Below are 18,331 nucleotides of genomic sequence, written 5' to 3'. Positions count from 1 at the left end.
TTTATATCTTTTTTATCTGACAAAAATATGAGTGATTTTTAGCAAAATTTTTCATAAAGGTCAACAAACTGATCTAAACTGAAAAAAAGTGCATTAAGTTCTAAAGTTCATTGTGTCAAACTTTATTCAATTAATCAGAAATTGTGATTTTTTTACCAATTTAAAAAGGAATTATAAACTTAACCCAAAAAGATTTCACATACGTTTTAATGTCTAAAACCTGCCCTGTAACAATACCTGAAACAAGCCATTTCCGAGATCTTATTTGACATTCATAAGAACTCTATGCATATTAAAATCTATTTTAATATTTCTTTAATGATAACCCAATTAAGAGCACAAACGCTTCGTTTATCAAGAGCAATTTAGAGTTTATACAGTATAGAGAATTTCAAGTCATAGCTAATATATTATTTTGATTTTTATGTTACAAATAAGTAACTTTATTGACTTAACCAAAGCGTTTGATTATGTATATTAATCATTAAAGAGTCCAAACTGCATTTTTTATTTGTATACCTTCACAGTTAGGCTTTCTGTGAATTTTCACTGTTTTCTTGGATATCCGAGAAATTTAATGAAGTTACCCGAGCGAAACTCTTTATAAGAATGCTTCCTTATATTCAACACGGTTACGGGTATCTTTACAACCAGCAAAAGTATGCTAAAGTTGGTATTGTGGTAAAATTTTTATTTTTAAAAATATTCTGTTCTAAATACGATAACATCCATATATTATTCCCTCATTTTTATTCTTTGTCATGGGAAAAAAATCTTAATACAATATTTTGATTTATGTCAAATTGCCAAATTTTCGCTGAAAGAACAATTTGAGTATTGTTCCATTTCCGTATATCTGATGTATTTATACCTTCATTCATAGTAGATACCTGGGTATAAATAAACAGGGTGGTAAAAATAAAATACCAAGACCAATCCTTAGAATAAATGTAGGTTATAAACTGAAAATACTCATTATTTAGACGAAAAGTATATTTTTTACCTTATATTACAATACAATTACAAAATATCAATTTAATAATCATCAATATAGAACAAGAAAATTTGTTTCTAATAGCATTTTTTACACTTGCCATATTTTTTGCTTCTAAAAGATTACCCTGTATATTATGACTTGATTGAATCAAATATAGTGTAGATACGGATATGAGCTATCTATAACTATGTACAACCATTTATCCTTATTTCAGGGATTAAGGATAGCAAATTAAATAGCCTTAAACTTTCCTGACACATTAGTAAAGCTTTCTTAAAATGGAGAACTATTATCAGTTCAGTAGTGAGCGAGACCTAACCAGACAGACAAGAAACCTTACTAAAATAGCCTAAAACCATCAAGTGACTATTATCTTAGGCAACTTACCACTAAACATTTTTTATAGAATCAAAAATCTTTTTTTTGTCCTAATAATACCTTTGCTATATCAATTACGATATATAGAAATATATATATATATATATATATATATATATATATATATATATATATATATATATATATAACACACTATAAAAAATCATTTTGTCTTATGAATTTTGATAAGAAAATTTAATTAGTTTAATAGATTTATTAGAATTGTTTTCTTTGGTTTAATTTTGGAATTGGTCATCTAGACTTTATTTGTTTATTTGTTCATTGCACTGAATTGTTATTGAAATATTTTTTACAGTGTAAAATAACTATATTTGTGTATGATATATACATATATCATAATTCTAGGGTATACTATACATACACCTATATTTATCAATAGATACGCATTTCAAATTCTTTCAAAAGGAATTCAACAAAATACAGTTTCTAAAAATATCTACCTATTTCTTTTTTGAATTTTTATTGTTTTATTTTATCTATAACACAAAATACAAAGATGTCCTGTTTAATCTTTATATTTCGCTAACGACTGGATCAATAAGGCTCTGCTTTTCAGGGAGAATACAAACTGGTCATTCAAAAGTTTTGGATTATTTTTTAGAGCTTTAAAATCAAAATTTTACCCCTAAGATTGATATTCATATGTTTTCCCCCTTAAATTGTATTCATTTTTCGTTAAGGCCAAAACTTTTTAGTTGATATTAAAAAAGAAAAATGTTTATTAAAACTGATAACTTAAATTTTATGTTGACATATTCCTAGATATTTGTACCACACTTCTTTCAATATTATTATATAAAGTTTTTACTAAGAAGTAAAAATATTTTTTATTATTTTTGAGATTTACTAGGTATGTTTTGTAAATCTTATTAAAATCTCAGTCTCTTTAAAACGATGCTAATTAAGATTTTTGAATTGTGGATGTGGATGAAACTGAAAAATAGCATAAAACCAACCCTTTGAAATATAAAGCATATGTAAAAAAAAAAACCAAAGTACTGTCCCATTAAATAAAGTAGTAAGTAAACACTAATTCGATTGAATATCCATTTTAGAGATGGCTCTCAAGTCTTTGGGTGGCTTCAAGTATTTTTACCCCCCCCCCCTCTTTCTCCTGAATGCTAGGAATGCTAGTGGCGCATCCGCTAGTAAAATATAAAAGACTAGCGGCTACGCCCCTAGAGGCCTCTAGGGGCACTTGAGGAGGAGAGAGTCGAATTTAATAATTCAATTTCTTATTTTAGATTTTAAAAGAAAAAGTAAAAAAAAAAATTTTAGTTAAAAAAATTCAAAAAAAAAATTTTTTTTTAAGGGGGGGATTTTTAATTTTTTGGGGGGTTGGGGGTGTCCCACCCCCCAAGAAAATAGTTATAAACCTTCCCGGGACCTATGAGAAGCTACCCTGTTAAGGAGAACCCGATCGGTTCAGCGGTTAGCGAGATCCTTCGGTACAAACATACAAACACACAAACACACAGACACACAAACATCCTGTTACTTTATTATAAGGATAACTAGAAGGATTTGTATTTTGTAAATTCACTACTCGAATTGTCAGACTATTTTATATTTAAAGATATTTCAAGTTTCTAAACTTTTACTTTATGTATACTTAAAGGACACTCAGTTGTGAAATAATTTTTGTTTTGTTTGTTTGCTCCAAATTTTCCAATAGTCCTAATGTTTTTTTTAATTTACTAGCGGCTTCGCCCCTAGCCTCTAGGGGCTTTGCCCCAAGAGGTTTGATCAAACTAATTTTTCGTATTTTAGATTTAAAAAGAAAAAGTAAAATTTTTTTTTTTTTTGGGGGTATTTTTCATTTTTTGGGGGGGGTTGGGGGTGTCCCACCCCCCAATAAAATAGCTTAAAACCATCACAGGACCAGTAGGTACATTCCCTGAAGAGTAGAGCCCAATCGGTTCAGTGGTTACTGAGATCTTAAGCTTCAGACGGACAGACAGACAGACAGACAGACATCGTTTTTCTATGTCCATAATTAGTGCAGTAATAAAATAATAGTTTGATATTGGGGAACATTATTGTATCGTTATGCAGTAAAAACTGCAATTAATGTGTCGCTCCATGGTTAAATGAATAAATATGGAAGAAATGTAAATAAATCACTGAATATGACAATTTTGAAAAGTAATTTATAGCCTATTTCCATAGGATCGAGTCACTGAACGACGTACAGACAAATTCTTATTATAGAGTAGCTAGGCTTCTATAAACGTAGGTGTATGACTTTCCTTTTGCAGATTTGTATGTACAGGGTGGGCCACATAAATCCGGACTTTTTTCACACGGCCATAGCTCCAAAACTACTTGACCAATCAGGTCGTTTGACCACACTATAAAAAGCTTAGGTCATTACCTTTTTGCCCATAAAAATTTTTGGAGGATGGAGGACGTGTACTCCGAGCTGGCAGCGCTTATGTTCAACATGGCAGATTCGAAATGAGCGCTAGTTTACCGTAGATTCTCAATATGGGCCCACTAAATCTAATCTCAGACCATCTGTAGCTGAGATAGACTTATGAAACTTGCTGGATATACTGTTAGATACTTAAAGAAGACACTAGAAAAGACTAGAGCGCTCTATCCCATCTGGTTTGGCCGTAGTACTCCGGCAAAGTGAAACGTGGCAGATTTTAGGGTGTCAAAAATGTAAAAAATCTTGAAAAATTATCGGTTCTCGACTACATGGGCCCATTTGGAACCTTAAAAATCGTATTAGACTATGTGTTACGATGATAACCATAGCTTAATCTTCATGCCATTTCCAAAAAGGTATAAAACGTTGTTCTAGCTTAATTGTGGCCAAAATGAGAGCCGTCGTGTCGAATGGTAGCTTGAAAGATGGGTATATCTGGATCCTGCGGTTACTCACGTCCCTAAGGAGATGTGGCCTCCCAGCAGCCCCGATCTTCATACAATTGACTTATGGGCCTGGAGCGCCATTAAAGCACGAACCAATAGACGCTCCTATACCACATAGACCTCCCTCATTGCCACTATCAAGGAGAACTTCGCCATCTTTGACAGGGACATGGTGACCATGGTCGGGGGGGCGGTTTAGGGGGCGGGTAAAGGCGGTGATGGAGACTGGCGGCGATTTTATTAAATAATTTAATAGTCATATACCTAGTTTACTTCCCAGTTTTTAAAATTCAATAAAATCTTTAAAATTGACGATTTTATGTTAATTTGTTTAAAAATAAGAAAAAGTCCGGGTTTATCTGGCCCACCCTGTACATAAAACAAACATGCTGGAATAAAATTTTATATCCGCCCGTCCCAATTCAAAACAAATATTTTGTATCAGAATTTATTTTTATCCTATTATATAAAATAGCAAGGTTTTTTTTGTCTGAAGCTAATGATCTCTAAAATTAATGGTCAGAATGGGTTGTAATATTCAGGAATGATTTATTAATGCCTTTGGCTGGCGCTGGCTTTAGGCTATTTTCATGCCTCTCGCGATCTCCCATAGCCACAAGTAGACAGATATATCATTGAATTCTTATTTTTACCCCTTTTTCAATTTGTAAATGGGAGGGAGGGAACATTGGATATTTAAAGAGGTAGGGTAGAGCAGAAAAATAGCCTGAAACCATCTTAAGACTCAAATTTAAAATTGCAATAGCCTAACACCACTCCGGAATCTATGTAAGGCTTTCGAAAAAAGAGTTGTCAATTGGTTCAGTATCTAAGTATTTAGCTGTAAATAATATGATATGATGATTATCAAACACAATTATTTAGCCCAAAGAACACTAATTAATATATTAATACATGTTTTTAAGAGTGTGCAAAAATAACGAAATTTTCTTGTAAACTCTTCTCTATCCCGGCATCTCTAAAATAATAATGATTTCTTTTTTTTGTTGGGATGTGAAAGGTCCACTTTAAGGCTCCCATAGGACTTTGTATTCCCTGTGAGTTGCTAGCGTGTCTTTCAATGGGCTAATAACTCAGCGGAGTGTCCCCCCCTATTCATTTAGGAAACTTGGAAAAGAAATAAGGGTTCTCTGAAATTTCTTACTCATATTTAATAAGCTCTGGATGGGAGGGGATATTTGGCTCCAAGTTACGCTGGTACCCAATGTTTTATAACTGCGTTATCTTCTTCGTTTGCTTAAATTTGAGACTTTAATAAAATATAGGGGGTCTACCTTTCTGTTTAATAAAACTAAATATTTTTTTAATAAAGAAATATAAATAAAATTATTAAAAAATAAACTGACGCAAAATATTTTGTCATTTCAAATGTTATCCTTTGTCAAAAAGATCTGTTTTATTTCTTTCAGAAAAAATCCCCTATATTCTTCTTTTAAATGTTAGTTTTCTTTTAGGCTTTTACTCATGGAATAGTGACAGATTTTATAAAAAATGACAAACAATGTAGGGAGGTATATATTATTTGAAAGAACTATGTTAACTTTGCCTTAAATGCTAGTTAAAAATAATCATTGCGAAGATAAAATGTATTGTTTTATGAAAATGATATTTAAAACATTAAATCATATGTATCAATCATGTCATATTTGTATTAGACGGAAAAAATCAACTGTTTTTTGTTATCTGAATTGTTTTGTTAGCTTGTTACTGTTGCGCTGCTTATCGACTTAATTGTCCTTGTTTTAAATATTTTTTACTTCCTTCCGTTACCTTTACAAGTACATCCCCCATTTTCTTCCCACTTACGCACACACACACACACACATACATGTATACACACACACACACACACGCACACATACATGTATATACACACACACACACACGCACACATACATGTATATACACACACACACATACATGTATATACACACACACACACATACATGTATATACACACACACACACATACATGTATATACACACACACACATACATGTATATACACACACACACACATACATGTATATACACACACACACATACATGTATATACACACACACACACATACATGTATATACACACACACACACATACATGTATATACACACACGCACATACATGTATATACACACACGCACACATACATGTATATACACACACACACATACATGTATATACACACACACACATACATGTATATACACACACACACATACATGTATATACACACACACACACATACATGTATATACACACACACACATACATGTATATACACACACACACACATACATGTATATACACACACACACACATACATGTATATACACACACACACACACACACATATACATGTATATACACACACACACACACACACATATATATACAATCCCATTCGCAACATCTACTTTGATTTCACTAATACCCTGAGATATGAGTGTGGATATAGATAGATAGATATTTATTAATTCCACTAATTATAACAATTATTATATAAGTTCATTACATTGAATAAACAATATCAATAATAAGATAATTAATATAACTAGGAAGATCATGGCACTACATTTGTATAATAGATACTATTGTAGATTTACCCATGACTTAATTATAATTTTCATGTTACTGATTGTGAGAAGACGGCGGAGGACAAGGCAGGCTGAAGGCTGAGATTATGTTTATAAGTAATTATTTATGGACATGTACAAGGGTTACTGTGTAGGTTTTAATAGCAGATATTGCAGTTATGATCGCTACAGTTTATGAATAGTTTGTATTTATCTATAAAGTGTTTTAGTATTGCTTTTTTAAATTTTTTTCTGTTTTTTATTTGTTTTAATTCTATATTTAGTTCATTCCAGTCTTTGGGAATGGTAAATTTTGTTATAGATGATTTGTTTGCTCCGTTTATTTTCAAGTTCCAAATATTCCTGCGTAGTCTCTCATGTGGAACTTCTTTTTTTATTAAGTTTAGAATTGCAGTTGGTGCGTATTCATAGAAAACGGAGTGTCCTATTAATAGGTTATTGTATGTGATTAGATCTTTGAATTTAAGAATTTTGTATTTCTTAAAGAGTGGTTCAGTGTGGATTCTTCGTGATGAACCATGTATGTTTAAAATGATACGTTTTTGTATAGTAGTGATTGTATTTAAAGCTTTTGTGTTGTTTGGTGCCCAGATGCTAATTCCATATTCTATGAAAGGCTTTCCTAGTGCATTGTAGCATAGTATTTTTTGCTTTGTTGGAATCTCTTTTTTTATGTTTCTTAAGATATGATTGCATGTATTTAATTTACTTATTGTTTTATTGATGTGGCTATCAAAATTTGCTTTTTCATCTAATAGAAATCCTAGGAATTTGAAAGAGGATTCTTGAGTATTAATGTGATTGCTTTTAACAGTTTGTATGATGGTATCGTTTATTTTTATGTTAATTTCTTGTTTTGTGTTGAAATTTATAATTCTGGTTTTAGTGGGGTTTAGGGTTAGTTTATTGTGGTTGAACCATTCAGTGATTTCTGCCATTATAGTGTTTCCTAGGGTTTCTATTTCTGTTTTGTTTTTGCCACTTACTGCAATCATGGTGTCATCTGCAAAGAGGTTTATGAAGCATTTGATCATGTCTGGTAAATCATTTATATAAATGATGAAAAGTAATGGTCCTAGTATTGATCCTTGTGGCACCCCAATTTTTGAAGCTAGAAAGTTGGAGAATTTTTCTCCGATTTTGCATGTATGTGTTCTGCCATTTAAATAATTTTTGAACCAGTTGAGTTCTGTATTTTGTATTCCTATTTTTTTTAGTTTGGTTAGTAGTATGTTTATGTCAACGGTGTCAAATGCTTTGGTAAGATCTATGAATATGGAAGATGTTGACATCTTATTATCTTTGTCCTTTTCGATTTTTTCCATAGTTGCAATCATTGCATGTATGCATGAGTGTAATGATCTGAATCCAAATTGCTTGCATGAAAGTATATAGTTTTTTTCTAAGTACATTCTTAGTTGGTGAGCAACAACTTTTTCAAGCACTTTGGAAATGGCATTTATAAGAGCGATTGGTCTGTAGTTGTTAGGATCGGTTTTGCTGCCTTTTTTGTAGATTGCAACGATGATTGCTGCTTTTAATCTGTTGTGAACAATACCTGAATGTAGTGAGCTGTTTATTATATTAGCTAATACTCTGGGTATTTTTTGTAAGATGGTTTTGATTATGACACTTGGGATTCCATCTGGTCCTGCAGATAGTTTAGGTTTTAGTGTCTTATTTATTTTTGTTATATCATCAGCTGTTATGTTTTTGAATTTGAACCTAGTGTTTTGTTCATGTATGTTATTTATGTATTCTTGTTGTTTTGTATTGTCTGTATGAATTTTATTTGATAGCTCTGTACCAATTCCGTTAAAGAATTTGTTTAGCTCTGTAGCAATGTCGATATCTTCAGTTAGTTCTTTATTGTTAATTATTATTTTGTCAGGTTTAGTATTTTTTTTGTTATTAGTGTGTCTGTTTGTGGCTTTGTTGATTGATCTCCACATAGCTTTGGAGTCGTGTTTAGTTTTTTTGAATTCATTTTCATAGTATTTAATTTTAGCTTTCCTAATTTTGGATTGTAGCTCTTTTTTAAACTCTACATGTTGTGTGTTATGTAAAGGTAGTTTACTTTTAAGTTTTTTAAGGTATAATTTCCTTTCAATTTTGAATAGTTTCTTAATCTCGTCATCTATCCATGGCGAAGTATTGGTGTCTTTTTTTTTATCTTTTTTTAAGGTGTATTTTTTGTTTGGGAATGATTCATTAAATATATTGTCTATTTTATTGAAAAATTTGTTCCATTTGTCAATTGTGTTGTTTGTATTGAGAATGTGTGACCAGTCTTCATTGATTAGTTTATTTGAGAAGTGGTTTATGTTGTCAGTGTTAAATTTTCTGCGGTGATAAGTGTTGGTAGTATTTTTGTAGGTGATATCTGTTTTTTGAATGGATTTAATGATTAAGAAGTGGTCAGTAATTGAGTTGCATATGATATAGTTTTTACTGTTATTATAATTATTTGATAGTATATTATCAATGATAGAAGCAGTGTTATTAGTGACTCTAGTGGGTCTGTTGATTAAGGGTATTATGTTTTGATTTTCAAAGGTCTGGTAGAATTTTCTAATACTTTCCATAGTGTTATATTTAAGGATGTCCATGTTTAGATCTCCAAGTATATCATAGTTAGTGTTTGGGAAATGTGTGTCCTTATATTCCAAGAGCAGTTTAATATCTTTAATGCAGTTTTCGATGTCATGTGTACATTGTGAAGGGGGTCTGTAGAGAGTTGAAAGGATATTGGTTTTGTTTTTTGTTTTATATTCGATGGTTAGGAATTCAATATGACCCTTTATAACTGTCATTTCTTTTATAACTTTAAAGTTTATGTAATCTTTGCAGTATATGCTAACCCCCCCCCCTCTTTTGTTTTTTCTAAGTAATGTTGCTGGTTCGTGGTATCCAGGAATGATAAGGTTATTAATGTTACCCCATACTTCTGTGAAGCATATTATATCTATGTTAGAGTTTAATTCATTTAGTAGATATAGAAAATTATTTGAATTTTTGTCAATGCTCCTAATGTTTTGATGAGCTATGCTGAAGTGTTTTAGGTTTTTGATGTGAGAGCAATCAACATAACTGGATTCAGTATTATTGATATTTATAGTTATTTGTTGGAAATTAGTTGGTAATCCTTGTACATTATTACTAATGTCATTCATGTTTAAATTTTATATTTTTTTTAGTTTTTGTAGCCTTCCTTTCTGCCTTTATCCCCCCCGTCTTGAGGATAATTATGAAAATGGTCTCCATAGGAGAATATATTTATGAATAAACTAGGAAACGGTAAGCAATTTAATAATTTATCACATTTTATTAAACATACATATTACAGTAGGTAAGTATTTGAAAGTGTTGATATTTATTATCTGTTGCTGATAAGATTTTGAGTATATAATTACTCATGTATACTTTCAAGAAGTAGTTTTTTTTTTTTTTACTAATATACTGGTTATGTGTTGATAATTAATGCCATTAATAAAATTTTCAGTTGTAATTACTATTAAAGTAGTAGTTAAGATAAAAATACATTAAAACTTCCTGAGGGCTGACCATATTATCTGTGTCTTATGCCCTGAAGTGCGCGAGATAATTGCTATAAACTGTCAATCAATAATTAGACTAAAGTCTTATATTGTGTTAATTTATAGAGGGTATAAATAAAGTGAACTAGATGCGAAGCATTTCTATAAGAATCTTGTCTGTACGTTCAAAGAATTTTGAAATTTAGATGTCGCATCTCCATGATATTGTTCAAAGAATTTTGAAATTTAGATGTCGCATCTCCATGATATTCATATTGCTGCTTAATAGTGTGTATTGTCACAGTCTGTTTGAACATTAAGTAAGAACTATAATCGAGATTAATGTAATTTAGTACTAAATATATTTGGTTATGTTACTTAAGGATTGGTGCTTGTTATTTTTGTCACTCTTAAAGATCTACTTAAGAATAAAAATTTTATTGAGATACTGTTGTATTGTCACAGTCTGTTTGAACATTAAGTAAGAACTATAATCGAGATTAATGTAATTTAGTACTAAATATATTTGGTTATGTTACTTAAAGATTTGTGCTTGTTTAAAGATCTATTTAAGAATAAAAATTTTATTGAGATACTGTTGTGTTTATGCTTGTATTAAGCTTGTTATTTTTGTTACTCTTATAGTTCATAATTCGTTTATTTTAAGTAAAATATGATCAAGATTAATGTAATAATTTATTAATAACATATTTAGTTTGGTTGACAATCAATGCATTAATTAACATTTCCAAAATAACACTAGATAAATACAGATTAGAAAAAGTATTACTATATTTAGCAATTACAAAATTGTAGTATTTTATTTATGTACAGTGCATAAAAAAAAACAATTTATAAATCATAGGTAGTATTTTTACTTGCATTTTAATATTGTTATATATCATGAATCATGAATGTTACTAATCAGTGGTTATGGATAGTTCATCAAGTATCTTTTTAATTCTGCAATCCTTGACTCTGTGAAAATAAAGGGCTCTGAAAAGAGAGTAGCAGTACAGACAACCATGATAAAAACACTTATTACTCCTTTGATTTAAACATTTAGCTCCATGCCCATCAGTCTGGATTTTTAGTTTACATCCATATTTTGTGTTGTAGTATTGACAGATTGTCCGCTGGGCGTTCCTTGTATGTGTTTCTTCACATTGAGTTTTGATTGTTTGTAGTATCTTATTTAGAGTTTCTTTCATGTTATCCGTTTTCTGTACGCGGCTTCTTGAAGGAGAAGGGGAGCGAGGGGGAGAAGGGGAGTGTGGAGGAGATGGCGATGAAATAAGACTCGTGGGTGATGCCCCGATTACTATTTCTTCTTCATCATCTTCATCATTGGATTTTAGGATAACTTTCCTCACATTTTCTTCATGCTCTGATTCATGGTCATCAGAGGATGAGGATGAGGAGGAGGATGAGGAGGAGGATGAGGAGGAGGAGGGAATTGTAGCTGGAGTTTTGTATCTGTGTTTTTGTTTTTTCCTTGGAGGGGAAGATTTTTTGTGTTTTCTTTTCTTTGTTTCTTTGTAGCTACTGTTTGGGCTTGAGCTTCTAGTAGGACTGGGGCTGAGTTTATTTTTAGCATTCAATTGATTTAATAGGAGTTTTGTAAGTTGTGTTAACTGTTTGGTTTCATCTTTGGACAATTTACTTAGTTCTACCTCACTCATCCTAAGAAAAAAAAAATAATTCAAATTAGTATATTTTTATTCAATATATATTATATATATATGTATATGTGTCTAGTTGTTTATAAGGGAGGAGTGGGGAGAAGTAAGAGAGGGGTTTATTAATTATTTACTCTCGCTTTGTTTCTTTCCCTGTAGAGATAGGTTAGTATTCCTATGGCTAACCCTGTTAAGAGGATTCCTGTGACGAGGGAGTTTGACAGTGTAATATAAAAGTGTGAGTTTAAACATTCTTTATTGTTCAGTATTTTTTTATTTTCTGAGTTAAGGGTGTGAAATATTTTTAAGTCATTGTAAAGTTTATGGTCAACAGGTAATGTTAAATTTAGTTTGCTTAGTAAATTATCATTTAAATCAAATAAAAAATGGTTGCCGGCATTTTCAGAAGTGGTTGTTAGTGTAGGAATCCTTATATTGTTACAATTGAGTTTAGCATTTAGATCAAGGTAAATTACCTGTTTTTTGTTGAGAATTAGGTTTTTGTGTTTGTTTCCCACTGAGATAGCACAGGGAGTACTTCTTGTATCTGAAATATATGTAGTGTCAGTAAGTCTTGTGCAATTAATCTTTGCATTTTCAAGAACCATACATGGTCTTTGAGCACAGATATACTTATTATGTTCTAGTAGAGTACAGTCGGAGAGGTTTAAAGTTGTAGAGTAGCCTATGCAGTTTAAACTCCCATATTCATTGTTACTAGTACATATGTCATTTCTTTTTATCAAAGGTATTGAGACAGACTGATAAAGTATATTGTTCTTGATCTTAAAACTTATGCTATTTTTTATTCTGCTTAGTAGGGTATAATTGTTGGCTTGAACTAGTGGGAACTCTATCTCTCTGTTAATATTGTCAAGTTTGTTGGTCAGTATGTTTAAGTTAAAGATAATGTTAGATGGCAAGTTTATTGACCAGGCAATTTTTGCTATTTCTAAGTCTGTAATAATATCTTTTAGGTGTGAGGAGATGTGACTGAGCTTTAAGTAAAGGAAAGTCGTCTTTGCGCTGTTAAGTTGGTTCTCTCTCTCTAGCTCTGTCCATCTTTCTATGATAATTAACTGTTTTGCAAAGTTGTTAAGAATCTCATGTGTGTTGCTATTTTGTGTGTTTATTTCGTTTTCTATGTTATTTATTCTTTTGGCTAAGTCATTTGTGGTGTCTGTACTGGCTAAACCTATGTACTCTGATAGTATGCCTAAGTTAATTAAAGTACTTCTTTTTGCCACTGTGTTTACCTTTATTCCAAGGTTAATGCATTTTTGCCTAATGATTTTGTGATCCTTTATTATTTGTAAGTAAAGTGTGTCTTGAAAAAAGTTTGTAGTGTTGATATGTCTTAGTGATTCTGCCTGCGTTTTTAGTTGTTCATTTAATATTATCAGATTGTCTAGTGTAATAGTTTCCGTGACATTTAGTGTGTTGTAAGTTAGGTAAAAAGTAGAGTTTTCAGTCTTACAGTCTATAGATAGTAGTTTTATAAGTAATATTAATATAATTAAAGTCATTTTACCTGTTTGTGTAGCCCTTGTTGATAGTTCAACTAGTCAGTAATGGTCTTCAGTTTGTCTTAAAAAAGGCGGTGTTCTACTGGTGGGTGTCGGCTGAAATATAAAATAGATGATTATATTTATTATAATGTGGTTAAGTATGAAGTTGTTAATTTTAGCTTGAGTTACTCAGTCAGCATATCTTTATTCATTTTTAATAGTAGGAATTTTATAAGTTTTAAGGGACATTTAGTGTGTTGTAAGTTAGGTAAAAAGTAGAGTTTTCAGTCTTACAGTCTATAGATAGCAATTTATAAGTAATATTAATATAATTAAAGTCATTTTACCTGTTTGTGTAGCCCTTGTTGATAGTTCAGCTAGTCAGTAATGGTCTTCAGTTTGTCTTAAAAAGGCGGTGTTCTACTGGTGGGTGTCGGCTGAAATATAAAATAAATGATTATATTTATTATAATGTGGTTAAGTATGAAGTTAATTTTAGCTTGAGTTACTCAGTCAGCATATCTTTATTCATTTTTAATAGTAGGAATTTTATAAGTTTTAAGTCAGCGAGTTCCTATTTTTTTAAGGTAATATTTTAACTTAGTGGACTGTTAAATTATTATTTAATTTTTCGAAAGTTACCTTTCAGTAGAGTGTTGAAAAAGACCAAAACAGTTTGTCTTAAAAGGTGGTGTGGTTCTACCGGCTGAAATATAAGTATAAGTAATGAATATATTTTTTTATAGTGTGGTTAGCTAGTATGCATGTTGTTAATTTTGGCTAGAGTTAATCATTCAGCATAATTTTATTCATTTTTAAAGATAGGAGTTTCATAGGTTTTAAGTCAGCGAGTTTTATAATTTTTAAGGTAATATTTTAACTTAGTGGACTGTTAAATTAATTTAATTATTCTTATGAAAGTTACCTTTCAGTAGAGTGGTGTAGAAGACCAAAATAGTTGTTGTCTTATAGGGTGGTGTAGTTCTACAGCTGGTGTCGGCTAAAATATAAGTAAACAATATTAGCTGTGTTCAGTAGTATCTTTTTTCTAGTTGGATAATAAAACTGTTAGTTAATTTCATAGGGTTTGTAAGTCATATAGAATGTTAGATTATTATAAGTGTGTAATAGAAGATTTATTTATTGTATAGTATTAAAGTTCAAATTTGCTAGTTACCTCTTTGATGTAGCAGTTAATCCTTGTTCTTGCTGTTTTTAACAATACTGTTGTTTTTGGTGGTATCAATGTTACTGGCCTGAAATAAATATTTTTTTTAGTGAATATAGGATTACGTCATCATAGAGAAACAATTTTTTGCTTTCTATTTGCGAGTAAGACGGTATAGAGAGAGAATTTGCTCTTGTTTAACAAGGAAGATAATATTCATGAAGGGTAAGAAAATAATAATTAGTAACAATCATGTTTTACTTTTTAGTTTCTATATTTAATTGTCTTTTTTTCTTTCATATGGTATATAGGGTAATTTGATTGCCTCTTCCCAATCTTTTTTGATGGTTTTGAAAGCATTTGCAACTTCAGTTAGTGGTTGCCAATTTTCGCCCGCTTTTTTAATTTCTAATGTGTATCTATATGTTTTGAAGTCTATGTTTTGTCTCGTTTTATAGTTCTTTTTTCGTAATTTGTACGCTATTTCATTAAGCTTTGTTACGTGCTGTTTAGCACAGTGGGGTATCTCTCTAGTTACCTGGACAAAATCTTGTTTCTCCTTGTTCTTGTTAAAGCTTGCAAGACCCATCAGGAAGATTTCAGCTGGATAATAGCCTGTATCATCTGAAAGATTGAACTTATTGTTAGTAAAAGAGATTTTGTAGAGACAACCTGTTTTTTTCTTCTCTTTCTTGTCCGTCTTTCCGCCCATGGGAATCTTAACGGGTGGGTTGTTGATCATTTTTGGGAAAGATTTTTCAATCTCTTTTTTTGTGTCTGTTTTTCCGTCCGTTTTTTTTTCAAGTCCATCATTAAGGATGTCCCTAACTATGTTGTCAATTTCCTCTGTATTTTGGTCATTTTGGGTGGCTAAGAAGAAGCAGTTTTTCGATTTAGCGAATTCTCGTTGTATTTTAGGTAGTACCCCCAATTCTATCTTGAGTTTTTCAAGCTCAATATTGAGTAATTTTGTCATTTTTTCAGTGAATTTTTGTCTGTCGTTTACATGTACAAAATCGGATGAATCTTTTATCAATTTAGTTTTTAAATTTTCGAGTTTTTGATCCATGCTTATTGAGTAGTGGGAATTGTTCTGTGTATTATCTTTCTTTTTTAGTCAGTATGTATGAAATATATATGTATTATATATATTTGATTGTTTAATGTAAAAATTGCTTACCTATCTATTTAATCACAAATACATGAGCCGATTCGAGAATATAGAAAAATGAATGTTCACTGTTCAGCTTTCTCTGTTCAACTGATATGTGTGTGAGTGTGTGTGTGTGTGTAAATGTCTGTTAGAGGGAAATACAATATTTTGCCCAATTCGCCCTTTTTCCTGACTAATACATTTTTGCCAAGTGGGAGATTTTTAGAACAGAGGAAAAAAATACAAAAATAATTATAAAGTAAGATACAAAGTAATAATATTTAGATGACTATAAGTATCAAAGATGCCCGGTAAGTTGGTCTGTCGGGTGGATAAATGGCCAGAAATGCCTTTGAGACTTTAATGTTTTTAAATTGCTCAAGTTTTAGATACACACCTACAAACAAACAGTTTTCGGTCAACGACTCTGTATGATTCATATTTTCCGCCACTTTTGGGCGCAATCGTTCTTTTTTTTTGGCTAAAAAATATTTTTTTAAAATCCTGACACTTTTTTTTGCCTAATTTAAGGTCTTTTACACATGATGTTGATATTTAAGACAGACAGACATCTTTCATCTAATCTTATCTACTAAAATAAGACTTCACAAAGCATTTTTAAAAAAGTTTCTTAATCTTACTCAGGGAGGGAGCGGACATTGGACTGTAAATTATGTACCCAAAGTTTTATATTCATGCTCTTGGGTACATGGCAGATTTACCAATAGCAAAAATACAGTAATAATACTGTCGTAAACACAGTGATTTAATGTTAAAAACACAGTTTTACTTTCAAATTCACACCTGCAATTTTAGGGGGTATGACAAAAAGTTATTTAACTGTCATATTCACAGTTTTGCTGTCAATTATATACCTACATATTGACAAAAATACATCCATTTAATTTATGATTTTTCGATTATACACCTACTTATTGACAAATATACATCTATTAAATTTATACTTATTTATCCATAATATTTAATAAATGATAAAATACAGTTAGGAGGTTGAAATCATGTTTTAGATTTATTGGCTTCAAAACTTTGGTTTTATCCCTTTTATTTTAAGACGTGGGGAATTACCTCAAAATAGCCTAAAACATGCCTATGGAGAAGTCAAGAATTTGAGATCCTAAGAAACAAGCTGATAGACGCACATACACACAACATAATACTTGAAAAGAATCCTAAATATGAAATATGTAAGAAAGATTTTAATCTCTATAATATATTGATACAAAAGGTAGAAAGGGAAAATATTTAAATTAGGATAAATATTTCATAACAATAAGTTTGTTTATTATTATCTCGGTAAAGGCTAGATTTATTTATCCAATCGATATAATTCGATAGGTTTAGTCTTGTTTAAAAGATAGTTGTCTGTTGAGTGTTACTTCTACTTTAGAGATTCGCACTTTACTTAAATAAGACAAGAACAGATTTTTTAAGGATTAGCGGTTAAAATTTTTAAGCATCGGTCTTAGTTCCTCTTATCTTTATATTAAAGACCGAATATATTTTATTTGAGAAATGTAGCGTATATTAATGGGCAGTAATGTACAATGTCTCTATAAAATATATTTAATACAGGCTTCTATATGTAGCCAAAAGGGATATTTCAGTATAAAGGAAAGTATCAATTCCGAAAAAATATTACCTAAATTCACTTTTAATATAGCCTAAAACTTTCCCGGTCAAAGGCAAAAAAAGCTACTTTTAAAAGAATAACAAAGAAATAAATTAGGAATTAAAAGCAACTAGACCTAAAAACAGCATTTGATATAAATACGGCTACTCTATAATTAACTTTTTTTTCTATTCGCTAATCAAATAGAATATTTTTTAAAAAGAAGATATCCCTTACCCTAATTTTAGAAAAGCTTCGCTTTTAAAAAGTAGGTGAATCCGAAGTGAAGTAATAGTTGTTTTTGACAATAAAGAAATGTAGTTACCCACTACAAAGAGACCCTGATTGAAAAAAACGTCCACAAGTTATGAAAACCTTTTTTTTCTAGTTACCAGAAAAAATGGATTACAATAACATAGAATAACTAGAATACCTTTTTGATTTTTACAACATTCATAAAAGTAGAGAATTCCGAATTTGGCGTTTCATCTTTTTAAAACATTTTTGTTGAATTACATGGAGGTTAAAAACGCTTTATCCAGTTTTGATCCTTCTATGTATATTTTCTTTTTTTTGCCAAACCACCCTCTTATTACCTAACCCCTCTTTTCTCTTAACTTAGAGTAATCAATGCCGTATTTAAGGGGGTGGTGAAATCCCACCCTTCAATCAATATTTCTATTTTATTCGAAATATTGTTAATTTTGAAATGGTAAATTATTCAATCCATTTCAGACTTAACATAAGGATTCTTTGAATAATTTT

General features: G+C 30.7%; 2 protein-coding genes across 7 annotated transcripts in view; one reads left to right on the top strand and one right to left on the bottom strand.

Moving 5' to 3' along the window:
- LOC145316981 (fat-like cadherin-related tumor suppressor homolog) overlaps positions 1-18,331 on the top strand; it is a 77,884-nt gene that overhangs the window by 7,450 nt on the left and 52,103 nt on the right. The gene's annotated exons all lie outside the window — the stretch shown is intronic.
- LOC145316988 (uncharacterized) lies at positions 11,112-16,048 on the bottom strand. Of its 3 annotated transcripts, XR_013878801.1 has the most exons (9): positions 15,964-16,048; positions 15,322-15,407; positions 14,793-14,871; positions 14,541-14,615; positions 14,258-14,321; positions 13,963-14,052; positions 13,639-13,729; positions 12,584-12,654; positions 11,112-12,111 (listed from the first exon to the last, which is right to left on the bottom strand). XR_013878801.1 is itself a non-coding variant. In XM_080157844.1 (8 exons), the coding sequence occupies exons 1-2, from the start codon at positions 15,757-15,759 to the stop codon at positions 14,809-14,811; spliced, it is 501 nt and encodes a 166-aa protein (XP_080013970.1). In that variant the 5' UTR covers positions 15,760-15,776; the 3' UTR covers positions 11,112-12,111; positions 12,584-12,654; positions 13,639-13,729; positions 13,963-14,052; positions 14,258-14,321; positions 14,541-14,615; positions 14,793-14,808. The 3 variants fall into 3 exon arrangements, 2 of the variants coding, with proteins under 2 accessions (XP_080013970.1, XP_080013971.1); XM_080157844.1 differs by lacking the exon at positions 15,964-16,048 and having other exon boundaries at positions 15,322-15,776; XM_080157845.1 differs by lacking the exon at positions 15,964-16,048 and having other exon boundaries at positions 11,112-13,729; positions 15,322-15,776.

The sequence above is a fragment of the Acartia tonsa genome, chromosome 4 (genome assembly GCF_053477335.1).
Source record: "Acartia tonsa isolate MP-2025a chromosome 4, ASM5347733v1, whole genome shotgun sequence".
In the NCBI taxonomy this organism is placed as follows: domain Eukaryota; kingdom Metazoa; phylum Arthropoda; class Copepoda; order Calanoida; family Acartiidae; genus Acartia; species Acartia tonsa.
Note: the sequence above shows the minus strand (reverse complement) of the source record. Positions and strands in the feature narration are given on the sequence as shown.

Coding starts and splice junctions, on each gene's coding strand:
- LOC145316988 (XM_080157845.1), bottom strand. CDS start 15,759: ATGACAAAATTACTCAATATTGAGCTTGAAAAACTCAAGATAGAATTG. Junction 14,872..15,321: donor AGAAACAAGATTTTGTCCAG/GTAACTAGAGAG, acceptor TATTTATTTCAG/GCCAGTAACATTGATACCAC.